The following is a 25,846-nucleotide window of genomic DNA, read 5'->3' on the forward strand; positions in this document are numbered from 1 at the left end:
ACGAAGTCCTATCACAGATTAGCGTTTTTAGTGGTGTACTCGTAGTTTTTAGTCCACTCTGTAGACCACCTGTGGAGCAGTGGACCAAGTTCCGAATGGTCCATCTAATCCAATGTTGACTATAGGCCGTTGGCTTGGCCAGCATCAGCGTAGGGGCTAACCAAGTTGGTCTATCTGTAAAGAGCTTTATTGGTTACTGGTATATACTATATAGTCTGTGATTTGTTTTCCTAACGTCAAATCAATGTCATACACATGTGTTCAAACTTTCAAAAACCAAAATTTCAAATTTTGGTTTTTTTTTTTCTTAATAATTAATTGGGTATCATTAATTATCGCATTAAATTCAGTGTTCCAAGTAACGCACTGTACGTCTTCGGAGTTCTTATGTTACAAGTATGAACACAGCCGAGTTGCAAGTTAACTTTTTGATCAATGCTTCTTCTGCTTTATCACAAATTCAAAGAAAAGAAACACAAATATTAAGGAGCCACTACTTGTAAGTTTGCTATTTGATTACAGTGCTCTTACTACGAGCTTGGATTTTTAGGACTATCTAATATACTATTGTAGCAACCTCCGCCGGCGCATCTTTTTCTGTTTCATATTTTGTCAAGGCGCCCCCACCTCTAGTAACTGCAAGACAAAGCTGTTACAACAATGCTGTGGCCCTACTATATAGTATGATATACAGTATTTTTTTTTACAGATTAAAATGTAGCAAATTAACAGGTTACTCCAGATTGCCACAGAAACATTTTTCACAAGAAACTAGATGTTCTCGGTGCCTTATAGAGTGGACACAGAAAACTGATATATGGGTAATTAAAATTATTTACAAATAAAATATGAATTATTTCATACAGCACTAGATGATGCCTACAACTGTGTGGATGTAAGTTCTTAATAATGCCATGGCAACATTGTTTTGTGGGATTAAAATTAGCTCATGTCCATCCCCAGGATGCAAGTTATCTCTCTACCGAATTTTGTCAAAATTGGTTATACGGATGGGCTTCTAAAAATCCAGTAGAAACTCTTTGATTTTCCAGGTCAAAAAGTAGCACATGTCCGTCCCTGGGATGTAAGCTATCTATGCTAACAGACAGACACTCTTCTGTATTTTAATATTAGTATGGATATTATTAATGTTACTAGTGAAAAATGTGGTTACAGGTTAAACCAATAAAACTAAGCAAAAGGCAGAGACGGAGAATTAGATCCAAAGGGAAGGGTATTAAAAATAAGCCTGTAAATAAGGAATATTTACTACACAGCAACATTATGGTAACTATTTAGTGTTAACTTTTGGAATTTGCATAGAGTTTACAAAATATGGACTAGACATCTTTTTGGAGTGTGAAAAGAATGAGAAGGGTTTACAACTTAGATCCATTATGCTGGCCAACTGGATTGGTAGGCTTCACTCATTTTTGAGAACAATATGGAGAACTATCAGGTATTACAAGTCTCCTCAATTTATATTTTCCTTCACTGTTAAAGTAAGTGATATTTAATGCACATAACCCTGAAAAGGTTAAAGCGTGGGTCCGCAATCAATCCCTTTACCCCCTGAAACTTAATAATAATAATAAACACCAGGCTATAATGACTTTTGTTTCCCTCAACCAATTTTGACCAAACTTAGTATACTGCATCATACTTTGAACTACAAAGTTCATCCCATTCATAGCCTACAGAATTTCTCTTCTCTTACAGGAAAAGGTGTGTTCATTTTGCAATCACCCAACAAAAACACCAATTGTCAAACCAAACGAATCCTACAAACACACTTTACAAGAAAACGCTTGCATTGAAAGCCCTAAAGTACTTAAAAAACTAAGTAAAACAGAAATAAAACCAAGTAATATTAACAAATACCAGTCCAATGTGTATTGTGAGTCAAAAGATGCATTTTCTTTGAGCAAACAGAATACTCTTTCTAGTCATATTAAAGAACCAAAGATAATAATTAAAAACAGTAAGAAAAAGAAAGATAGGTTTGCTGGATTGTGTCAAACTGCAGTTATCGCTGCAGCTAAAATAAAACAGGAAAAGGATAAGCAAAATAAATTGAACCTATTTCTGAAGCCTTCAACTTAAAGCTATATTTCCTAGATTTGGAGTTCATAATTTTATGCTATGATGATGCTGTAAGAGATGTAATAAGAGGTAGGGATACAAAAAGTGTGATACCTTCTAAGTTCCAGCTTAGATGGCATCTTCACTTGCTATCAGGTGAGACTGCAGTTCTTGACTTCTTTGAAACAAACATTTTTTAACTAGGTTCTTAATATTCTAGCTATCTTTCGTAATTTAGATGAACATAAAAATCAAGTTGACAATTTGACAGTAGTCTTATATGTAGTTTTAAGTTTTAACAGTAGTGACATCCTTTAGTATAGTATTATTGTATACTAGTGAATCTAATTTATTTTTAAAATAAAAGTAAAATATTGCTTAAATTGTATCTGTTATGTATAATATTGTTTTTTTTTTTCTTTAAGATACATTTTTTTAATGAAAATATTACAATAAAACTTAAAGCTATCCTTGTCTAATTACTATACAAATCATGCCCGCGTGGAATGGTGCCAAGAATACTGGCTGCATTTCCACACTGGACAGCCAGGCTGATCCATTTTGCAAAAAAATGAGCCAGCCCTTCTGTCACCAATGAGGCTTTCTTCTCTCTGGGCTGGTTGTGCGTACTTGATGAGGCTAATAAACGTGGTGAAATGTCTTATAATTTTTTTCATTTATTATTATGTTGATATTGTATTACAATTAAATGTATATCCATGACATTAGTGTTTGTTTGCCCTGTAATAACATGTAGCTCTCCATTTTTAAATCGCTTATAAAAATTGTATGAATCGTTATTTTCAATGTATGAATCCACATCAATATTTGATTCTATACAGTCTGATACTAGGTTTAGGTATCCTATAGCACCTGCAGCATCTGTAGGACCATCAATACCATCTGTCCCACCACTAAGAAAATATATTTCATAATCTTTCAAATGATTTCTGATTTGGTGTATAACTTTAGAAAATTCTAAACCAAGCTGCTGATTCCTTCCACCAACTCCTGTACCTTTTACTTGTACTGTTGTTTCACCTCCAAGTATAAAACATAAATCCCCAGTTTTTACATTTTCTTTATTAATTATAATTTCTTTTAAATCTAAACCAGGTATATTTAAAGCTGCCAAATTACTTTTTAGTTCATCATAACTTGTGTTACCCTTTCTAAATGCAACAATAGTTTTAACCAGTTCTACATACTCTTTTGCTAAGTCACTCACATTACCAGTAACCATATTAGATAGTATAATTGGGAAATAGTTTAGTTTTTTAGCTTCTATTGATGCAGCTTCAGTGCTTAGTTTATTAGATCCTATAATTACATTATGAACATTATTTTCTGGAAATATTTCCAAATTATCTTCATCTTCTAAGATAGTTTTTATTGATTCTGGTAATTCTGTGTATAAATTGTACTTATTAACTATATTTAATGCCTCAGTTGGACTATCTTGATTTTTAGCTGTTGGTCCACTCGCTATCAAGTCTAAAGGATCACCAACAATATCAGAAAGAACTAAAGCGGCTACTTGAGCAGGTTGTGCACAAATAGCTAGCTGTCCTCCTTTAACATCAGATATTCTCTTTCTTACGGTATTAAGTTCTTTAATATCTGCACCCATATTTGCCAATTTTTTTACTAGCGCAAGTTTTTCATCTAAAGTGATAGCATTTTTAGGCAAAGGTAGCAATGCTGATCCACCACCGGACAGTAAAACTAATAAAAAGTCATCATTTTTTAATTTTGTAGCTAAGGCTTTGATTTTTCTAGCGGTTTCCAATGCTTCTGAATCAGGTAAATTATTTTTAGCTCCTTCACAGTAGGTAATATTACCATTAAGAGGTTTATATTTATCTAAGCTGCCAATAGGTATGCTTACAATACCCTGTTTGATTTTAGAACCCAAAGTTTTTTCGACCTCAATGGCCATGTTTTTTACAGCTTTTCCAGTTCCAACAACATAAACGTTCTTGTCTTGTAGATTATGGCTCTTGCCTGTGATATTTAGCTGTTGGCTGTTAGGACTGTAAGAGATAGATTTTCTGATGAGATTTTCAGGTAGCACTGCTGAAACACTGCTTCTGAATATTTGGCGTAGATCACTTATGATATTTTTAGCCATTCTAATTACAAAAGAAACAAGTAAACAAAGTTAACTTTAGAATTTAGAATGAATTAAGTTTTCAGTTTGACATTAGTTGTTACCCTTATCAGTTATCACATAACCCCGGCCAGCACTAGTAATGATTAGATATTGCAAATAATAATGGACTTTAATGTCATACAAATAAGTATACTAATAGTAAATAGTATAGTTATTAGTTGTACTTAATACAATTGCTAAAATATAACTAAGTAAGGCGAATTCTAGGTTATCGTGAGCGTCCTTGAGCGAAGCAAGCAACGGCCAGTGCGACGAACGTCAACAAAAAGATAAACACTACGCTTTGTTTCTTTTTTTAACAAAAGAAATGCTGTCTTGGGTCTAAATAAGGGGTAGTATTTGTAATTAATGGATAAAAAATAAGTATAAATTATTTTATTACTGTGATCCGAGATAAGAAATCCATGATTTTTATTTGCAAGAACGGAACGAAACGTCTCTCTCTCTCTCTTCTGGCTTTACAAAGATTAGCCAATGTCAAGTTTGTAGTTGTTTGTAACAAGTTAGTTAAAATATACAAGTATGGACCCCGTCTGTGCCGGCACTCGCCGACATACGCACAGCACCCCTTTAGAGCGAATCCAGTCAGTTTTAACAAAAAAAACACTCCAAAAAGGCAGAGCACGCCCGCCAGCTAACACCAACACAGACGAAGTCCACGAAACGTCTCTGACATTGACATGTTCATGACATGTTATTGGTCTGTGATAGCTTCATAGAGATAGTTAGTTATAAATTATAATACGTCCATGGTAGAGGTGTAAAAGGAAAACGAGCGTACCCGTATGCATTCGTTACTATAACAATTAGGACTCGTTACTTTCGTATCGTTACTCGTTACTTTTGATACCACGTAAGATGAACGAATCGAGTCGTATTGCGTACGACAGTATGATGTCGCGGCGTCCGCATCGCAACATTCGTAATTTGTAGAAAACATACTTAGGTCTACATTACATACAAAGCTGCGTAAGGTGCATTTTCTCACTTTTCCGTATTTTGAACCAGACGTGTGTTTAAGTTATTCTCAATTTAGTTTGATTTAATAAGTGTAGAACTACAAGTGAACTGTTGACGGAATCTACTAAAATATTAAAAAAAAATTACCTTGAGCTTGAGCTTATGTTAAATATCTATACTAATAAATAAAATTAGAGTGTCTATCTACAATTTCAAAATAACTGTCTCATTATTAAGCTCATATGGTTATTTGAACGATACTATAACAGAATCGTACGTTTTTAAAATTTTAACAATAAACTAAACAAACATCGGTTATTGTAGCGTACGTTTTTAAATTCACCGAATGAGCGCGCCTGCGCGTAAAACATACGGTTAGCAAACATTTCAATATACGTATCTACGGTACTTGCGTGAACCGAAACAGTGTAGGAACGGCCATACGACGAAAAGTGCGAGTAACGAGATGCATTTGTGAGTAACGTTTCGGTACTCGGTACTAGATGGCGCACCCGTTACTCAGTAACGAATACATACGGTTCGCTACAGCTCTAGTCCATGGATAGCTTTATGTCTGTGATCGTGGCAAAGGCAAGTCAAGACAAGTCGCCGCAAAATTTGAATGGAATAGCGTGCATTACGTGCGGATTTTTCGAAGTTTTGTTTGTAAATGGCTTTTTAATTAAAATTAAGTGTTATCTCAGCGCAATATGAATGAACCAATATGTTTTGCACAGTACTTCGTGAATAAGCAAAATGTGAGATCACTCAACAATATTCTAAATTCAAAATTGTTAAAAAGTGAAAATGGTACAGTTTTTCTGCAAGAAATATTAAAAGAAGAAAATTTGGTAACAGGAATATCTCCAGAACTAAAGCAAATATTACTTGATGTACAACAAAACATCAAATATTGTAGTAAACAGGATTTTAAGAATTATTTTGTCACATACAATGATGAACAGCAAAAGTTATTACCAGTGAATAAAGAGAAAATTTACGAAGAATGTTCGACAGCACTCAGTAAGATAATTCCTAAAAAGTTTTTTGGTAACAATCACAACACCAAAATATTCAAGAAATGCACCAAAATAATAATTTACAGTATGAAACGTCAACACCTCAATTTTGGGAAATTGATTCAGAAATGGGATTTCAAAATATTTCCTTGGACCAATATACCAGTGGCACAGTCATTTCAAGTCTTATATAATATTCTTCACTGGATATTTAAAGTTGTATTAGCAGCAGTGATTTCCTTGAATTTCTATGTTACAACCAGCAAAATAAATAATGATGAAAACTTGCTTCATTTTTTCTGGAAAAATAAATGGCAGAGTTTCTACGACAGAAAAGTTTCTGAAATGGTATCTGCGAAGGTCATAAATAAATACCATACAAATTGTTTGGGGAAAAACATGAAACAAAAGTACAGCTTACAAGAAAAACTGAAGTTAAAATCACTTAAAAAAGAAATACCTAAACTGCATTTAGTTTTGAAACCGAATAAAAATTACAGACCAATTGTACGATATAAAACTGAATCACTCAATTCAACGGATAAATACAAAATTAAAGAAAGATTATATTTCCTAAGAAAACTGACTGGGAAACCACATGAGAAAATTGAGGTTCAATTTACAAAACTTTATTTTAAATGGTTGGAAAAAAATAAACCAACGTTATACTTTGTTAAAACAGATCTGAGTAATGCTTTTGGGTCGATCAATAAAGCAAAGCTTTTGAAAATTCTCTCCGAGAGGCATCAAGACTTACAAAAAACTGAAACATCTATGTATATGAAGAAAAAACATGCACAGCACTATAAAGAATTTATAGCGGAACTCAGAAAACCTTTGCTCATCCGTGCTGGTTCCACAGTCTATGAATGGAAGGAAGGACTAATGCAGGGATACAAATTTTCACCAGCATTATCTGAACTATACTATTCATATTTGGACAAAATTTACTTCTCAGAACATTTTAAAAATTATCATGAATTAAAATTATTTGTTCGAGTTGTTGATGACTATTTGTATGTAACAGACTCTTTGGAAGATGCCCATTTGTTTTTAAAGGCATTATCAAATTATAGAAATGTGAATTATGCAAAAACTGTTGTTAACTTTGAACATAAAGATATAAGATATAGTCAAGAGATAACATTCCTTGGTTACAGTTATGATACTGAAACCTTGCAAGTGGGTAGGGCAAACACAGTTTTTACAGGACAGTTGTGTTATAAAATCGCTTTTACAGCAACGACTGGAAACTTGGGCAAATTCTTAGAAAACCGAATAGGTCAATCTGGTATACAAATTAACGGGCATCTATTCAATTTTCATCATAACCCTGAGGAATTAATATGGCAACACATTTTTGTAACGCTATGCTTATCAGCGAATAAATTCTGTACTATTTTATCTTTGCTTTCCGATGCTAATGAGATGTCAAATTATTTGTCTGTATATAAAAAGAAAGTTTCAGTTAAACTCTGTAATACTATTACAGAGACCTTAAAGACGAATAGACCCAAGAATTTTTGTTTTGTATATTGCATTAATCATTTCCGATATCTATCTTTCAAAGCCTTACTGTTGTGTGCTACTAAAACGTCTAAATGTAATGTATTAGTGCCATATGTTAACGTCGAATTGGCCAAATCCAATTGTATTTATGGAAAATGGAGAGAACATGCAAGATTTATATCAAAAAGTGGCCAAAATTTAGCAAATGCAATAAAAGAAGTGTGTAGAAGAACAGATTTGAGACGAATTTTCAAAAATTTCGATGTACTGCCGTGCGATTTTCAATGTTTTGATCATAGGAAATTTTATGAATTGTAAGAAATAAAAAACGTATTTTCATTTTAATGTAATTTTTTATTTATTTAATTAAATGCTAGAGATTCATTTGGACGGAATAGTGTACAAAAAATAAAGTTTAAGGGCCGGCGCACATAATATGGCGGAGCGCAGCGCAGAGCATGCCCGCGAAGTTTTCTAATCGCGTGGCACATTACGCTAATTTCTACCAGAGAATGCGCGAGCACGCGCGGGACTGGTATCCGCACGGATGCACAATTGATTTTAGATATTATTTTAATGAGCACAATGTCAATAATATTTTGACTGTGAAAAATGCTCTGCGCTGCGCTCCGCCTTATTATGTGCGCCGGCCCTTATACAGGTTCACATTGTAAAAAAATGCATAACTTAAGTAACATTTAGATTATTAAATAATAGTTCGCGACAGGTCGACATTGCAATCGGGGTGCCACGCCTCGCACAACCGCTTCCCACACGCTAAAGGAGGCCATACACGATAGGGTTTGCATGATGGTTTTAGCCGTACATGCATAACCGACAAGTATAACCGAGTTATGCGGAGCGCGGGTGACGTGCGGGTGTGCGGGGCCTTCCCACGCCTGATAACCCCGATTGTCATGTCGACCTGTCGCGAACAATACATATGCATGTAAAAGGCAGGATAACATGTAAAAATTGTAATGAAATGTATGTCTAAAATCTAAATTAAGATGTAGATAATAAATAATTTTAGCAAAGATTCAGTGACCAAAGCTTTAAATGTGTCTTATAAAATTCGCAAAACAAGAAACATATTAGTTTAGATTACATTATTTTAATAATGTCATTCAGAATTCATATTTGTATACTTTATAACCAAGTAGGTACCAGATTTATTAACATGGTCACAGGAATGACAGCATAAAAACATTTACTTATTCTAAACTTATAACAAGCACTAAGTTTGGATGGAATAGTTTAGTTCATCACATAAACCTTAAAATCTATTACACACAGACCAAAAAAAAAAAAATACATAGAACATCCCTTAAAATTAAATGAAGAAACTTGTTTTCTATTACTACACAACTGCAAAAAAAAAATGTATAGGGTATGTGTTAAAATCCTTACATCAACCATCAAGTTGCCTTCAAACTACGGAAATATAATATTATATATAAATATCGCTCACCCTACTTGGAAATGTCACTGTTCACACTTAGATGTAATATTATTACATCTACATTTTGAAATACAAATAAAAATCAATATGGCAGCCGTATGGAGCCATTTTCAAAATATGAAAACACGTTGACATTTATTGTGATGTGTGTATTTTCAAATGTGTCTTGAACTAAAAAGACTTTCACATTTGAAAATGGCTGGTTTTTTTACAGGTTTTTTCTCTATTGCCTAAAATTCTATTTCTAGAATTGTCTAGCTTTTCATACAAAGTAAGTGTTTTTTAACGCAACAACGCCAACACAAATATCGAAAATGCAATAATATGCTCTAGAATACCGAATTTGAAACCTTTGGATAAAAAGTCTGGATCTGAAGCGATATAATACGAAGCTTGTGGCGCGTCACACGAAACGATTCGCGCCGCGCGTATGAGGGCCTTCCCCGCGACTAACTCTGCTGATCGCTTGCTGTGTGGCAACGGCTTTAGGCGGACCGCTGCGTCACTGAAGATCAAATCTGCGTATGGTGCTTGTGACAGGAACATGCTGAAGCTGAAATTAAAAAATTAAAAACAAACCATTGTTTTGAAACTGCTTTTAGGTCAAACGCATATCTACGGAATGGAGTGGAGCTTAGGCGCAGCGTCTTTTTGTGAACAATTTAAACTCAGCATTATGCACAGCCAAAGGCCGTAAGTCGTTTAGCATCCTAATGATCATATTCGCGTGACACACATTTGTTAGGTCATAAGTGTGTGCCACGTGTTAATAGAAAAAAGGTCATAAGTGCGACAGGTTTCTGATGCATTCGTTTCGCGGAATTGCTACTCGACTTCTGAGGCCCACCGTACTTTGACATACGGTTGAAATCACTACCCATTATTATAAATACGAAAGTGTTTGTTTGTTAGTTTGTCCTTCAATCGCGTCGCAACGGAGCAACGGAATGATGTGATTTTTTGCATGGGTATAGTCAAAGACTTGGACTCTTGGAGTTAGGCTCTTTTTATCGAGAAAAATCAAACAGTTCCCACGTTTAAAACCTAAATCCACGTGAACAAAGTCGCTGGCCGAATAAAAATAAAATGAATACCTAAACTCGTCAGCCGTCGTGGCACCATAAAACTGCTGAGCATACACCATGAGATTGGAGTACGTGTCCAACTCCGTATGGTTAGCTCTTCCCATCAAAACAGAACCCGGCACTCGGCCAAGGTTGCAGTGTTTGTATTCGTGCATTTTCGCACGGGTACCTGCGAAAATATTTGATAATGGTGTAAAAAAAGATGTTACATCAAAAAAAGGAGAGGTCTCCAAAATTTTTTTTTGCTATTGTATCAAGTGTGATGTCAAATGAAAGAAGAGAAAATTCTAAGCTCATGTACATATAATATAAATGCACTACATCATTTAAATATACCAAGCGATAGAAAAAAAATTACTTTAATTAGTTTTAGTTTTCTACTTTTATTATAAAATCCTTAGAATTTATTCTATTTCACATTTCATTTGAATTTTTTGTCCTTTTTTGTGGGATATCTATAGCCATTATTGTTAGGTTTCATAGTTTTGACAGACTGTCAATATTTCTCGGTTTACCGTCCGGACACAGCAGCTGCAAGTCGTCCGGCAGAAGGTCCCGGGCCCACCACTCGCGGCGCCGGCCGCCCGACACCTCGTGCGGCGCGGTGTGGCGCACGAAGGCCACGTCGCCGCCGCCCTCCACCATGCAGCGCACGGCGCCCACGTGCCCGTAGTAGTCCTCGCTGGCGTCGCGGCGGCAGCGGCTACACACGCATTCATTACATAAATAGGAAGTCTTTTTTAGGGTTCCGCACCTCAAAAAGATAAAGGGAACCTTTATTATTTTTTTTTTTTTTTAATCGTAAAATCATAAAATAAATTAATCTTTTTTTCTTTTTTGTCAGCCCTAGCACAGACTACGGTCTATTTGGGCTGCAAAATTCCAAACACCAGTCTGTTTTTTATCTAGTGCTTTGGTCTATAAAAAATGGTGAAAAATGTTTCTCTTTAAATTAAGTCTATTACTAAATAAATAAAAATAAATAAAATAAATAGGATCACTTTGTTGTCTGTCTGCCTGTCCGTCCGTCCATCGTGTCTGTCAAGAAAACCTAAAGGGTACTTCCCGTTGACCTAGAATCACGAAATTTGGCAGTAAGGTAGGTCTTATAGCAAAAGTAAAGGAATAAATCCAAAAACCGTGAATTACATCATTTAAAAAAATTAAAATGTGTTTCAATTTTCAAAGTAAGGTAAATATACCAAGTGGGGTATCATATGAAAGGGCTTTACATACCTGTACATTCTAAAACAGATTTTTATTATTTTTATGCATAATAGTTTTTGATTTATTGTGCAAAATGTCTGAAAAATTACCGTACGGAGTACGGAACCCTCAGTGCGCGAGTCTGACTCGCACTTGGTCGGTTTTTTTTTTAATTTCAGATACAAGTTGGCTCTTGACTGCAATTTCACCTGGTGGAAAGTGATGATGCAGTCTAAGATGAAAGTGGTCTAATCTGGAAGGTATATTATTATGGCAGTTTTTGTTAAACCCACACCCCTTTGGTTTCTACACGGCATCATACCGGAACGCTACATCGCTTGGCGGCGCGGCTTGGCTGGTAATTAGCCACAGCCAAAGCCTCCCATCAAAATAGACAGTTTAGCGTATTTGCTTACCGGAAAGAAGCCCCGTGACATAAATGGCACAGGTTGTCATGAGGAACAGTCCCCGCGTCGACATACTCGCTGCTCAGAGCGCCGGGCGCGCAGGACTTCGTGAAGTATTGTGCGGCGGCATGCGCTCCGTCACAACCGTACGAACTGTGGACATGTGACACATTTAACTCGTCACAAAATGAAAGTATTTGTTGACATATAATTTGACAGATTTTGCCAGAAACTGTCAATGTAAAAAATTAGTGCAATTTGAATAGAATAAAGAATGAGGGACAAAATGGGCGTAAATCCAACAAAATTAATTTGCTACTATTTACTTGCTAAATTGACAGTAAAAGAGTGTAAGTTCTATTGACATCAACATAAGTTTTTTATAAAATAAACATAAAACTAAAAAAAATAATATAAAAATACTATAATTAAATGCTAAAATGAATTAAATCAGTGTAAGTGTAACCCAGCTTGAATAATTCGAATAAATAATATCACAGTCTTTTTTTTAATGTTAATTGATAGCATTTTAAATGGACTGTCATTATCAAAAATTAGTTCGATTTAAATATATAAAAGAAAATAAGCTCGTACAAAAATTCCAAAGAAATGCAAATAGAGAAAGAAAAAGAAAATTTTTAACAATGTTCGTTTGGATTTATGTTTTTCAAAATCCTGTGAGAACTCTCCGATTTTCCGGGATAAAAAGTAGCCTATGTGTTACTCCAAAGTATTGTCTATCTTCATTCCAAATTTCAGCCAAATCCGTCCAGTACTTTTCCGTGAAAGAGTAACAAATATACATACACATTTGCTTATTACTATTAGAAACTACTTATTTATTTCAATTGTAACAGAATATGTTATGGAAGAGCGGGCCGCCCGCCACAAGTACTAGTTTAATACTAGTCACTTACTGGGACGGTCCCAATTTCTATGTTATATGTAAACTTGTTTTTTACCGAAATAAATATTTTTGTATACACACAAACTTTCGCCTTTGTAATATTAGTGTGATATTCTTACCGTATCCATCCGTTAGAGATAAGATAAGCTAGCGGATATATCCACCCAGCCGCCATGCCTATGCCAGTGTGGCAAGTATTCTTGCCGCGAAGATATGTGAGATCAGTGTCTGGGTCTTGTTCCTTGGCCACCGCTACTGCATAATACCAGTTGTTGCCGCTTGAGTACATCTGTAATAAAGGGATTCGGCCTTGAGAAAACGTTTTGTGAAGAAAAAGAATGCTACTAACTAACCAGAACGTAGCAAAGACGAAGACAGATGATAGTACTAATGATTACTGGTAAGATACCATTAAAAAATAAGTTTTTTTTTTTAAAAAACCTGAATTTTTGACCCGAGTTTTGCACACTGCAATGCTGGTTTGAGAGTTTGAAAAATACTAAATCACTAGCATTCTGGTTACACCTGTATAATATTAGGTCAAAAATTTATAATATAAAAATATAATTCGTTTTTTTTAAAGTTCAGTATTTTGAATTTTACAAGGGCTGACTTGGAAACCTGCAAATATGTTTTTTTAATGAAATCAGAAAATATAAATTCAAAAAACAAAGCAATGAACGGTAATAAAAATAAGTGCGAGCGTAAAATTGTTCCAAAAATGATCTGTCAAATCGAATCTGTCAAAAATTAAACATTACATTGGACGGGGTATACTCATACTTACTTCCTGCATGAAAGGCACAAGTCGGTGCCTATAAGCCGCGTGTAACATGTCAGCCGCGTCGAACACCGCGAAGTCGCACGTTCCTTCAGCGATCGCTCGTTCACAGTGCCGAGCGCTGTGGGCGCGCCAACACACCAGCGTGGGCGATAGGAATGCTGCTTTTAGTGCCACCTGATATAAAAAAAATTATGCCATGATTCAAAATTCGGGTGGGCGATTTGACAGGTGATTCTGTCAAATTAATTAAAAAAATATTCTACAAATAAAAAATGTGAGATTAACTACGCTTTGACAGCTCACACAGTACAACAAAAATATCCGTTTCAGGTATAGCTATTGTATCAATATAATATAGATGTGACGACAGCTCCCGACATTTGCATCAGAATCGCTAAATATATCAAAAACTTGAAAAGCAAACTTCTGAAGAGTTTATATAACTTCTTCCTGCTCTAAAATTCTTTCCAACTTCTATAGTTCTCTATTGCAAGCTATCAGAAACATGAAGTATTTCATTCGACCTACCCTCATTTTAATACACTTATCCATCTCCGCCTCGCTGCTAACACAGAGCCTGGCTCGCTCGTCAGGGCAGTCGCGAATGCCCGTGACTGCTTTTACTGCTTGGTCGCCTACATACTCTTTGTTTAGTAAGCAATCTACTAGTCGGTCATATTTGATAACCCATTCAACCAGTTATTTCGTTAGATTTTTGACAGTAACAAGTAACTTCAGTCGCAATCTGTCATTTCATACAACACTGTCATTTTGAAAAGCAATGGCTGACACTTGTATGCTATGACAGCTCGCTACCCTTGTGGAGTAATAACTAATTATAATAACTTCTTCTTCTTCTTTGTCGTGTCACTCTTGACAGAGCGGTCGTGGTCATCATGAAGCAACGTCTTTGAGGGCAGATGTTACACGCCTCACGAGCATTCGCCACTTCTCCCTGCTGGCTGTCAGCCTGGTACACTCGTGCAAGGGACCGCCCACAGCAGATAATAATAACTAATTACTGTCAAAAACTAACCGGGCCTCAGAAGTTCACACCTGTCAAAAAAAACCTATTTATCGTGTAACAAAGTATTTTGTTGGACCTACCCTCATTTTAACACACTTGTCCATCTCCGCTTCGCTGGTGACACAGAGCGTGGCCCGCTTGACGGGGCAGTCGCGAATGCCCGTGACTGCTTTTACAGCTTGGTCGCCTACAAACTCGTTATTTAGTAGGTGATTCGCTGCTTGTTCGTCCTCTTTGATAACCTTGAAGTTTACTGTTGCGTCCTGCAGAGTATGAATTTTATTGATTACTAGCTTATTACCGCCACTTCGTCCGCGTGGACTACACAAATTTCACCCTATTTTATCCTATTTTTTAGGGGTTGAATTTTCAAAATCCTTTCTTAGTGGATGTTTACGTCTATGTGCCCGGAATTACAGCCCGATCTGTCGAGTACTTTGAGCTGTGCGTTGATAGATCAGTCAGTCAGTTTTTCATTTTATTTAGACTATCTATTGCTTATCCACTGCCAAGTTGTTTTCGGGATAAAAAGTAAAGCTTTATGCCAAATTTTGATGAAATCGATTGAGTTGTTCAGACGTGATACAGTTAACAAACACACACTTTTCAATTTATAATATTAGACCTAAAACAATTTATGTCACGCAAGTTGCAGTTTTGTCAATTTACTGCACTAATAATAATAATAATTAATTAATCGAAGTATTCATATGATTTGTTTTAAAAAACTTACCGAAAATACCTATAGCTATTTCTAAAAGACAATATTGTCAAAGTGAACAAGCTATTTGAAACAGACTACAACAATAGTAAGATTATTCTTGAACAGTTATGTAAATAATTTTATTTATTAAATTGAACAGGCTTTTAAGTATAAAAAAAATATAGGTCGGAGTATATTACAAAACTATATAAATACCTGCAACAATAAGTCAGTAGTTTCATCCGATTTGAATAGTTGAAATGGTAGTTCTATCGGACGACCTGACAGATCCATGCGGGGTTTGAAAGGAGATGCGCTGTAAAGATCAATATTTTATATTTATTTATCAACAACTGTAAGCTTTGAGGTGCATAAGACGGGTCTGCCTGTGAAATTTTGACTGATGAACTAATCGCGCGGCGGAATACACTTACAGTACAACCAAATTAATAATGCGCATAGAAATGTTCGTCACTGTTCGGCAACGGTCGTATGATACACATGATATTGACTCCTATTTGTTTATAACAAGGTGCAAAATGCAAGTGCATTGTTTAGGGCTCTTACGATTCAATGATTCGGAATACGACAATTTAGTGGAGTAAACGAAGCATTTTCGTCGGAAGTCCTCAGAAACAGCTCCGATTTTGATGATTTTTTTTTTTAAATTCTTGTTTTTTATACATTATTTAAAATCAGAAACGTTTTGAAGCGGGGAAATAATTTTTAGTGTTTTTTTATCCATATGTGCGATATTTATATACGAAGTCCAGAAAAACGCTACCTTCTCTTTGAGAAGTTGTAGAAGGGGTCAAATGCTACAAATAACCTCTGAACACTTATGGGCAAAAACCGCCCGTTTTTGAGTTATTGATCGTTTTCAGAAAAATACGTATTTGTTTCTTTTAAAATTCATTAAAAAAAAAGTAAGGCATATTGCCGACTTTTTATTTAATTTCTAAGTATTAGACATCTCAATTAATAATTGTTAATACTAAAATAAAAATAATCTTTGTAGGTTCTCCGGTTAGGGATCCAAGACTGTACCAGTTTCATAATTTCTATTGGGCTACTTCGCCAAAAATGCAATTTTTTTTTAAAGTTACAGAAATTTTTGGCCTGCAAATTATTTGCAAAGCTTCTACATATTCTCAGCTATCTAATGATGTACAAAACTTTAAAATAAGTTGAAAATTAGCTAAAAAAATGATAAAATAATAGCACAAGGGAGAAAATTCTTAACGCTTAAATTTTTTTCAAATCGTTTTTTCTTTGTTTAGAGGTAGTCTCTATACTTAGAAAGAGGTAACAGTTTACTGTGAATATGTGATTTGGTCAAGTCTGATCATAAAATCGGCTACAGGATAGCTCAATTGATCGAAAGGAACGATTTGTTTAAAATTTAAGAGTTAAGAAATTTCTTCCATGTGCTATTATTTTATCGTTTTTTTAGCAAATTTTCAACTTATTTTAAAGTTTTGTACATCATTAGATAGCTGAGAATGTGTAGAAGCTTTGCAAATAATTTGCAGGCCAAAGATTTCTGTAACTTTAAAAAAAAATGCATTTTTGGCGAAGTAGCCCAATAGAAATTATGAAACTGGTACAGTCTTGGATCCCTAACCGGGGAACCTACAAAGATTATTTTTATTTTAGTATTCACAATTATTAATTGAGATGTTTAGTACTTAGAAATTAAATAAAAAGTCGGCAATATGTCTTACTTTTTTTTTAATGAATTTTAAAAGAAACAAATACGTATTTTTCTGAAAACGATCAATAACTCAAAAACGGGTGGTTTTTGCCCATAAGTGTTCAGAGGTGATTTGTAGCATTTGACCCCTTCTACAACTTCTCAAAGAGAAGGTAGCGTTTTTCTGGACTTCGTATATAAATATCGCACATATGGATAAAAAAATACTAAAAATTATTTCCCCGCTTCAAAACGTTTCTGATTTTAAATAATGTATAAAAAACAAGAATTTAAAAAAAAATCATCAAAATCGGACCTGTTTCTGAGGACTTCCTAAGATTGGCTATTTTACGGCTTTATTTACTCCACTAATTAGCGAAGATCTGCATGCGCATTATTAATTTGGTTGTACTGTACCTTTCTTGCTTGTTGTTGAACTTTAGACTGTTATCAGCATTCTGGTTGGGTCTGTAAGGAGTGTCGTAGTATCTCGCACGCTCAGTGGTTGTGGAAGTGAGTATGTTGCCGTAAGGGTCGCGGGCTTGGTAGTCGACATGTTGTTCAGCGGGTTCGGTTCCCCGTATAAATCCAACAGTTTGAGGAGAAGGTTTTGGTATCATACCTCCCACACCCCATACAAGCGAACTGATTTAACTACCTATTGCTACTATCGGAACACCGGCCTGTCCACAAGCGATTTGTTTGTGGGCAACGGTAGAGCTGAGATCTGAGCGGGACAAGGACAACGCTATACGTAAAGCAACATCAGTGCTTCAGTATCATTAGAATCCTTACATCATCTAGAGTGACTATATATCAAAAAAATATACATATATGAATATGGCGCAATTATTAAATGTATTTTTTTACTTTTAAGTTTGTTTTTTGGTACGTTAGTCGTGGTTTTTTTTTAAATTTTATTTATCTTACCTTTCTTGCTTGTTGTTGAACTGTAGACTGTTATCAGCATTCTGGTTTGGTCTGTAAGGAGTGTCGTAGTATCTCGCACGCTCAGTGGTTGTGGAAGTGAGTATGTTGCCGTAAGGGTCGCGGGCTTGGTAGTCGACAGTGCGGTTCGACATGTTGTTCAGCGGGTTCGGTTCCCCGTATAACTCCAACAGTTTGAGGAGGAGGTTTTGGTATCTGGAAGACAAATTAATTACAAGTATAATCAACCCATACTATCTATACTAATAAATAAAATTGAAGTGTTGTGTCTGTTTGAACAGGCTAATCTTCGGAATGGTTAAACCTATTTTGATGGACTTTCACAGAGAAGTAGAGGAATAACCAAGGAGGATTAACCAAGTTTAAGAGCCCAGAGAGAAGAAGAAAGGCTACTTTTTTAACCAACTTTGAAAAATGATATCTTATACACTGATATATCCGAGATTTCTGAACCGATTTGCGTATTTTTTTATCGTTAAGGGAACTTTGCGACATTATTCCATAAAAAATTTGGATTTCAACTCCTCAATCCTGATGCTGCAGGGGATCTGACCAATCCACGCGGGCGAAGCTGCGGGCATCATCTAGTCTATACTAATATTATAAATGCGAAAATGTGTCTGTCTATCTGCTAGCTTTTCACGGCCCATCTGTTAAACTGTTTTTAACAAAAGATACAAATACAGAGATAGCTTGCATCCCAGTGGAGGGCATTTTCGTCCCGGAAAATCATAGAAATCCAACGGGATTTTTACAAAAACTATAGTAATTTTTTATAAAATGATGTGTATCGTCCGTTTTTTACGACTCTTTAATAGTGACGTGATGCAATCGATACTTACTGATAAATATTAGTCAATAATAATTCTTGTCAATGTGTACGAGACAACAAAATGTGTTGAAAATAATTCCAATTCAAACGAAATAAGTACGACTTGATTTTATACGCGTAGTTGATTAAAAATAAACGCGCGTAGGATTCCTATTTTGAGTCGGCAAAAAGTTTTTAATGTAGAAAGTAAAAAGAACTTAGTCGCGCGTAAAGACGGCTTTATTTTTTTTCAGATACGAGTTCGCTCTTGACTGCAATCTCACCTGGTTGTAAGCGAATGATGCAGTCTAAAATGAAAGTGGGCCAATCGGGAAGGGGTATGGCAGTTTTCATTAAACCCACACACCCTTTGGTTACTACACGGCATCGTACCGGAGCGCTAAATCGGTTGACGGCACGGCTTTGCCGGTAGGGTGGTAACTAGCCACGGCCGAAGCTTCCCACCAGACAAAACTTACTTCTTCCTCTGCTGCACGGTGGCGGCGCTGGTAGTCACGATGGCGTCAGCGGGCACGCGGCCCCAGTGGCAGCGCTCCCACTCCTGCACCGCCATCCTGGACCCGTCGCGACAGATCAGCTCGAAGCGGTCTGCCGATACTCCCCCTGGACGTTCAACATGACGTATTAGGGTACCTGGACGTATTGCTTACACGCACGTGTGTTTGCTGACTCTCTTTCGGTTACAAACATCAATTTTGAGCCATTTCTAGACCCGTCTTGGCAGACCAGTTCAAAGCTCTCCTCCGACACTCCTGGACGTTAAATACGACTAGGAGCAGATTTTTTTTTAACGTCAAAAATTTGAAATGAAGAATTTATACCATACCCATAAAAAACCATAAACTGTGATGTGTATGTGAACTGTAACTCTTTAGTAAGAGATTATTTGGAGATTGTTTCATGGTTGGTAGTGAAAGATTGGCTTTTAAAGTAAGCACAAGTACGCACACACTTTCACACGAATACCTACTCGAATCTTTATACGTTCGTAAACTCGCAACACTAACGTGTTCGCCCGCTCGCACTGAGGTCATCTGAGGGTCAAACTACACTCATCCCCGAAAACAAAAGTGTACCTAGTATCCTCTGTGACAACAGCGTGTGTTGTATGGTGGTGTCCCTCACAAAGGCGATGTCGCCGCCGCCGTCAGCCAGCAGGCACTTGAGCGCGCCCTCGTACCCCGCGTGGGGGTCGGCCAGGGTACACCTGACCCCCGCCCCGCCGGCGCATAGTTTGCACAACCTGTATTATTTTATTATAATTTAATAAAGAAATATTATGAGCCTACTAGCTGATGTCCGCGACTTCGTTTGCGTGGATTTACAATTACATTACAAAATTTTGCCGAATCCGTCCATTAGTTTTTGTGTGATTACTCAATCAAACAAACATTCAAACATCCACACTTTAACATTCATAATATTATTAAGATTAGGATTACAATTTCTAGTTAGCCTATAGTGTAAATCACCGATTTTTTTGTAACTTAGAATGTTTTGTTGTGAAGAACGATCTTATTTGAGATCTACTCACAGCACAAGGAACCAATCAATTCTTACTTATATCATTTCTTCACCATCAAAAGCAGATAAATTTTCGTAGACCCCGATTACGAATTTTGAACCCCCATTTTGCCACACTAACGCAGACCACCGTCAGGTCCACCGTGGACCCCAGGGGTCTACAGGAGACCACCTGGATCCCCAAAGTGGTCCAGGTGGTCTCCCGTGGACCCCTGGGATCTGAACTGGGAACTGATGCACTAGACTAACGTTAGTTAGCTTAGATACTTACTGATCGGAGTTATCGCCTATGGGGTTATACATGTCCTTCAGAGAGTTGGGGGCGCACGAATCACCGAAATACTGTATTGCGGATTTTACATGATTGTTGCAATCCGTCACCTTCAGCCCGCCTTCACGCATTAACTGGCAAAAAAAAGATATTTTATTTTTTAAAACTGCTTATGAAAACAAAGCAAATGTGTCACAATTCAACGATCCTGCCATGCACCATTAGTTTTACTAAATAGTTGGTCAGCCTGGTAGACTACGGCCAAAACCCTACTCATTCTGAGAGACTCATGCTCGGTAGTAAGCCGGCAATCATGTTGATAAATTTGAATGAACAACCAGGATAGTTCAGTCCAAGCTGTATTTACTAATAATAGGCAAACGCTTGACCACAATCACACCTGATGGAAAGTGATGATGTGGCCTAAGATGGGACGCATATACTTCACTTCACTCTTGTTTTATAGATACTCAGATTGTAATTTGTAGGAAACACAGATCGCGGAAGAGTATTGCAAACCTTAGCTATGCGTTTGAAGAATGATGATGCAAAACGTTTCATGAGTGTAGATGGAATATCAACGGTATAAGGATGGAAACTTGCCCAATGTCTTGCGGTTCTGTGGTAAAATGGTAAAGGGGGGACAATTCACACATATAAAGGCATACTCACGACGTGTATTGGCATGACCCATCCCGCCAGAGAGCCAACACCAGGGAAGCAGGCCCGCGCTCCCCGCAGCGCATACAGACCACCGCCGGGCTGCACGGCTGGTAAACCACCCTTCTTGACCACTGCCACTGCATATTGGAAAGGCTCCCCACGCCCATATAACTGTAAGTAAGCAAAAACTGTTTATTACACACAAATTATATAAGAAAAACTGATCAAGTGCGAGTCAGACTTGCACACGAAGGGTTCCATACCGTTGTACAAAAAAAAATTTTTTTTTTGTGCTTTGAGCTGCACAAATTCACAGGTTTCTATTTATTTTTATAAACTAACTAGATCGACCGCGTCTTCATTCGCGTGGATACAGACTTTTTGAAAAATCCTGTGGGAACTTTTTGATTTTCCAGGATCAAAAGTAGCCTATATGTTAATCCAAGATATAATCTATCTCCATTCTTAATTTTAGCCAAATTCGTCCAGTAGTTTTGTGTGAAAGAGTAACAAACATACACACACATACAAACTTTTGTGTTAGTAATATTAGTGTGAAAATAGGATATGTGAGAGAAATTTAGTCTTAGAAATAAACATACCTCTTGTATGATTGGCACCAGAGAATGGAACCTCCCAGCAACATACACCTCTCCTGCATCCAAGGCAAGAAGGGACGCCTCCCCCTGATCCACCCAAGTCATACATTCCTCTGTGTCAAATGCCTACAAGAAAACACAAGTGCAAATCAAAAATTTATAACACCCCCGACAAGTGAAGGTTACAGTAACTAGAAAAGAGCTAATAACTTTCATACGGATGAACCAATTTTCTTGGATTATAGCTAAGAATACTCTGGATCAAGCCACCTTTCAAAAAAAAACTAAATTAAAATCGGATCATTAGTTTAGGAGCTACGATGCCACAGACAGATACACACATCAAACATTTGGGTTGGGGTTTAAAAATAAGTACTATATAGTTTCTAACCACTTTATACATTTATTGGCCTCTTATGAAAGCTCAATGTAACTTAGTGGTCAATAAAGAGAGTTCACTCTTTTTATCAGAGTATCTTTTAATATCTATGTGATCAAATCAGAAATGAGAAGATCTGTAAATGTAAAAGAACAAGAGTGATCAACATAGCTCATAGTCTCACAGCTAAATTGGCTATAAGAGATAGACTATGATGCAGCCTGAAAGCCAGTATATTTGCATAGTTTTTGTCATGACCACTGATTGGATTTGACATATCATGTTATGTCAAATAACAGTAGGGATGGAAAAAAAAACGGATTTATAATTAATTATTATTACCTTTCCATTAGGATAAGCTGTAAGTCTATAAATGTATGAACTAATGAAAACTGCTTACTCTTTTACATCGTATCTCAATATAATCCCTTCCAAACAGTCCCTTGTCTTGCATGGCAGTTTGTGAGAGTTTCTCACATTTCTTCTGTTCTAACACAGAGGTAGTACACCATGATACAATGTCCACACCTTCAACTTTGGGTTCTACGAAGATACCATTTGATATCGATTCACTTCCATAGTAACTAGCATTACAATGTACTGTAAGAAAAAAAATCCAAGTTATAATTGGCTAATAAAAGACTAATGTTGCTTAATTTTATTAAGTCCTAAACTTATTAGAAGACAGAAAAAGATTAGAGACTATTTTATACCAACTAAAACAAGCTTATTATCTTTAAAAAAAATCTTTGACTAAATTGTTATGACTGTTTACTGTAGATAGTTTAACTACTGTAGATATTTTACTTAATTTTGTGTGTTTTTATGTATAAAACAAGCTTTGTTTACATCAAGTAACCTGTAGCACTTACCCATAAGTACGAATAGTAGCAGATAGCTTCTGTAGGTTTTCATTTTACTGTCGTTTTTACACTTGCATAGTTTCAATAAACTTTACACAATATCAATATTTTGTTGAAATATAAAATTTACTCAATAATTTTAATTTTTTTCGGTTCTTTTACAGATTTTGAACAGTTAGACACGCCCAAGGACAAAGACAACTGACATTCAATGCAACCAACTTATAGAAACTAATTAATACTCAAATTCTGTGTTATTCATCTGTGTTTCATAACAATGACTCAGGTCAGTTAGAATCTAGAGCTGCTATTTAAAAATGAATTTGAATGGCAGTCAGCTGTTGAACTGTCAAATCTGTCAAATTCACAAAAAAAAAACTGTTGCCAAATTTTTCAAGGCGAAGCCGCGTGTTGTATTTTGATATTTGTATAAATTATTGGCACGTGATTAATTAAAAATTACTACATATTTTGCATCTACCGGTATGTAATAATATGTTATTTTACGAAATGTATTTCTTTCTCGTTGCTTTTGGATAGCCTTTCCTCTAGTAAAGATGGCGTGAATCTTAGCGTTTTGTTTATTATATAGCTTCCTAACCAAATTATTTTCTGATAATATCTATTATTTAATTGTACGCGATTTTAAACTAGTATTTATGTATTTTTACAGAAGATAATGGTTGTATTCACATGCGCTCACTGCGGGGAATCTGTGCAGAAGCCGAAAGTTGAAAAACATTATTTGACCAAATGCAGGAACAAGAATCCCAATGTGTCGTGTATGGACTGTTTTAAAGACTTCTTGTGAGTATAACACTTGCTTTATTTACATAATATTTGTGTTTCCCACATGGTTGAAGGTGACAAATAGGTTATATTTTTATTTTTTTGTTTATGGCCCTCAATATCTATCAAAATGAATAAAATTTTAAAATTATGTAGCTATACACTATAGTATAGTATAGTAACAATGTAGTATCCCATATAACAGAACAGAATTTTTTTAATCAAGTAAACTTTGACAAGGTCCATTTGAATAGATGAATTAGTTGCATTTTTCAATTTTTTTAAATATATATAGTAGTTTATTAAACACACTAACAAATATGATATCCTTCTATTTCGCCAAACTATACAGCAGTTTAATGTATAATATGATAGTATCATGTGGATTTTAGTCCACGTTAGTTTTGGAGATTAGTGCTTTTAATTAAATAAAAACATCTAACAAACAGATATTACTTTTGATAATATAGCAACTGACTCACATCATATAAGATTGGCCTTACTGCATAGATAACTAAAAAACATAATATATTACAGTCAAAACTCTTATCTAGTCACAATACTTTTAACTGAAGAAACTACTTTTAACACCGGTTTTGGCAGTAACAAAAAACTATGAAACTTATGTAATTTAAAGAGAGTAATGATAATAATTGTTTATGTTCACAGAGGCAAAGATTATGAAGCTCATACTAAATGTGTAACCGAGGAAGAACGTTACTCGGCCAAGGGCTTTGCTGCTAAGGAAAAGAAAGGTGAAAAGAAACAGAATGTCTGGGTAGACATGATACAATCTGTGCTTGACGAGCAGAAAGACGCATCTAGTAATGTCTTAAGAATCCTTGAGACAATAAGCAAACACAACAACACACCAAGAAAGAAACCTAAATTCATTAACTTTGTTAAAAATGTATGTGGAAATAAGACTAATATCAAAGATATTGACCAAGCGTGGGAGATAGTTTCCGTTAAACTGTCTGCTTTATCGAATTTAAATGCTCAGAATGCCAATAACAAAAAAGAAGAAAAAAATGAGCCAACTGAAGATTCTGTTACAGAAGAGAAGCAAAATGGCGATGTGAATGATACTTTAGAAAATGGTAAAGAAGTGAATGGTGTCGATAAAGAAGAAGATACTGAAAATGAGAAAGTACAAAATGGAATTGAAAAATCAGATCAAAAGCTTTCAAAGAAACAAAGAAAAGAAGAGAAGAAACGTAGAAAATATGAAGCAGAACTACAAAGTGTTGAAGCGGCACCGGAACAGACTGAAGAAGAACCCGAAGTGCCTAAAAAAGGCAAGAAAAACAAGAACAAGGAGAATTCCCATGCACAAGAACAAGTCAACGGACAAGAAACTGACAAGAACAAGAAACGTAAACGACAAGACACGGTCAACCAACCAGATATAGAGGAAAACGGTGTCGCTGACATGGAAAATTTGGCAATTAAAGAAAAAACTATCAAGAAAAAGTTAAGGAAGGATAGCAAACATGAAGCCGATGAAAGTGTTTGCCTTCACGACCAAAACGTTGCAAACGGTGAAACCGAAGCCACTGAAACTAACGGGAAAAATGGGAAATTCAATTGGCACGAAGTAATAATATCTCTTTTGAAGAAAAAAGATAACGAATTACCATTCAAACGTTTACAGAAAAAGGTTCTGGGCGAATATTCTGAGTATACTGGGTGTGAGGTAGATGACCGCATAGCTGATAAATTTATTAAGAAATTGAAAAGCGCCCCCAATGTAAGGGTTGATAAGAACAGAGTTCTGTTACTTGATGAATAGATATTCCATGTAATTTAATATTTTTTGTTTATTAAAAATTATCGTATATCAAGTAGAATGCGCGGAATGCAAAATTTATATGTAGCGTGCTAATAGTACAATACGATAAAATACTTTAAGAATAATTCTAAGTTTTCTGTATGGACTGATTGTAAGGCAATTACATATT

At 35.7% G+C, this 25,846-nt stretch overlaps 5 protein-coding genes and 1 long non-coding RNA gene across 8 annotated transcripts; 4 read left to right on the forward strand and 2 right to left on the reverse strand.

Annotated features, from left to right (window-relative positions):
• The first annotated feature begins 241 nt into the window (after positions 1 to 241).
• LOC123877655 lies at positions 242 to 2,803 on the forward strand. Of its 2 annotated transcripts, none has more exons than XM_045924502.1 (4): positions 242 to 499; positions 695 to 821; positions 1,177 to 1,287; positions 1,720 to 2,803. In XM_045924502.1, the coding sequence occupies exons 1-4, from the start codon at positions 399 to 401 to the stop codon at positions 2,101 to 2,103; spliced, it is 723 nt and encodes a 240-aa protein (XP_045780458.1). In that variant the 5' UTR covers positions 242 to 398; the 3' UTR covers positions 2,104 to 2,803. The 2 variants fall into 2 exon arrangements, with proteins under 2 accessions (XP_045780458.1, XP_045780459.1); XM_045924503.1 differs by having other exon boundaries at positions 710 to 821.
• Positions 2,291 to 4,467, reverse strand: LOC123877644 (glycerate kinase). The gene has a single exon (XM_045924483.1). It carries the CDS (start codon positions 4,211 to 4,213, stop codon positions 2,756 to 2,758), a length of 1,458 nt encoding a protein of 485 aa, XP_045780439.1. The 5' UTR covers positions 4,214 to 4,467; the 3' UTR covers positions 2,291 to 2,755.
• Positions 4,468 to 5,793: 1,326 nt separating this feature from the next.
• LOC123877639 (telomerase reverse transcriptase-like) lies at positions 5,794 to 11,137 on the forward strand. The gene is made up of 2 exons (XM_045924470.1): positions 5,794 to 8,068; positions 11,099 to 11,137. Exon 1 carries the CDS (start codon positions 5,926 to 5,928, stop codon positions 8,059 to 8,061), a length of 2,136 nt encoding a protein of 711 aa, XP_045780426.1. The 5' UTR covers positions 5,794 to 5,925; the 3' UTR covers positions 8,062 to 8,068; positions 11,099 to 11,137.
• Positions 9,301 to 23,312, reverse strand: LOC123877631 (melanotransferrin). 2 transcript variants are annotated; one of them, XM_045924456.1, is made up of 16 exons: positions 23,106 to 23,312; positions 22,634 to 22,833; positions 21,858 to 21,980; positions 21,265 to 21,426; positions 20,593 to 20,726; positions 19,874 to 20,040; positions 19,256 to 19,400; positions 17,948 to 18,160; positions 15,541 to 15,640; positions 14,702 to 14,884; positions 13,598 to 13,768; positions 12,930 to 13,099; positions 11,913 to 12,056; positions 10,806 to 10,993; positions 10,300 to 10,459; positions 9,301 to 9,758 (listed from the first exon to the last, which is right to left on the reverse strand). In XM_045924456.1, the coding sequence occupies exons 1-16, from the start codon at positions 23,146 to 23,148 to the stop codon at positions 9,488 to 9,490; spliced, it is 2,574 nt and encodes an 857-aa protein (XP_045780412.1). In that variant the 5' UTR covers positions 23,149 to 23,312; the 3' UTR covers positions 9,301 to 9,487. The 2 variants fall into 2 exon arrangements, with proteins under 2 accessions (XP_045780412.1, XP_045780413.1); XM_045924457.1 differs by having other exon boundaries at positions 12,930 to 13,096; positions 13,595 to 13,768.
• On the forward strand, positions 11,893 to 21,712 carry LOC123877667. The gene is made up of 3 exons (XR_006798642.1): positions 11,893 to 12,016; positions 19,210 to 19,213; positions 21,702 to 21,712. It is a non-coding gene; the product is annotated as an uncharacterized LOC123877667 (long non-coding RNA).
• A 120-nt stretch (positions 23,313 to 23,432) lies between the features above and the next one.
• LOC123877647 (cell growth-regulating nucleolar protein) lies at positions 23,433 to 25,842 on the forward strand. The gene is made up of 3 exons (XM_045924489.1): positions 23,433 to 23,579; positions 23,770 to 23,903; positions 24,555 to 25,842. The coding sequence occupies exons 2-3, from the start codon at positions 23,776 to 23,778 to the stop codon at positions 25,675 to 25,677; spliced, it is 1,251 nt and encodes a 416-aa protein (XP_045780445.1). The 5' UTR covers positions 23,433 to 23,579; positions 23,770 to 23,775; the 3' UTR covers positions 25,678 to 25,842.
• The last annotated feature ends 4 nt before the right edge of the window (positions 25,843 to 25,846 follow it).

The sequence above is a fragment of the Maniola jurtina genome, chromosome 24 (genome assembly GCF_905333055.1).
Source record: "Maniola jurtina chromosome 24, ilManJurt1.1, whole genome shotgun sequence".
NCBI lineage: Eukaryota > Metazoa > Arthropoda > Insecta > Lepidoptera > Nymphalidae > Maniola > Maniola jurtina.

What these genes read in the sequence shown, in the direction of transcription:
- LOC123877655 (XM_045924502.1), top strand. Translation starts at nt 399, where the DNA reads ATGAACACAGCCGAGTTGCAAGTTAACTTTTTGATCAATGCTTCTTCT. An exon ending in ATATTAAGGAGCCACTACTT is followed by an intron (nt 500 to 694) that starts GTAAGTTTGCTA and finishes TATGATATACAG; the next exon opens with TATTTTTTTTTACAGATTAA. An exon ending in CACAGAAAACTGATATATGG is followed by an intron (nt 822 to 1,176) that starts GTAATTAAAATT and finishes ATGTGGTTACAG; the next exon opens with GTTAAACCAATAAAACTAAG.
- LOC123877644 (XM_045924483.1), bottom strand. Translation starts at nt 4,213, where the DNA reads ATGGCTAAAAATATCATAAGTGATCTACGCCAAATATTCAGAAGCAGT.
- LOC123877639 (XM_045924470.1), top strand. Translation starts at nt 5,926, where the DNA reads ATGAATGAACCAATATGTTTTGCACAGTACTTCGTGAATAAGCAAAAT.
- LOC123877631 (XM_045924456.1), bottom strand. Translation starts at nt 23,148, where the DNA reads ATGAAAACCTACAGAAGCTATCTGCTACTATTCGTACTTATGG. An exon ending in GCAGCTGCTGTGTCCGGACG is followed by an intron (nt 10,460 to 10,805) that starts GTAAACCGAGAA and finishes ATATTTTCGCAG; the next exon opens with GTACCCGTGCGAAAATGCAC. An exon ending in ACGACGGCTGACGAGTTTAG is followed by an intron (nt 9,759 to 10,299) that starts GTATTCATTTTA and finishes TTTTAATTTCAG; the next exon opens with CTTCAGCATGTTCCTGTCAC.
- LOC123877647 (XM_045924489.1), top strand. Translation starts at nt 23,776, where the DNA reads ATGGTTGTATTCACATGCGCTCACTGCGGGGAATCTGTGCAGAAGCCG. An exon ending in GACTGTTTTAAAGACTTCTT is followed by an intron (nt 23,904 to 24,554) that starts GTGAGTATAACA and finishes TTATGTTCACAG; the next exon opens with AGGCAAAGATTATGAAGCTC.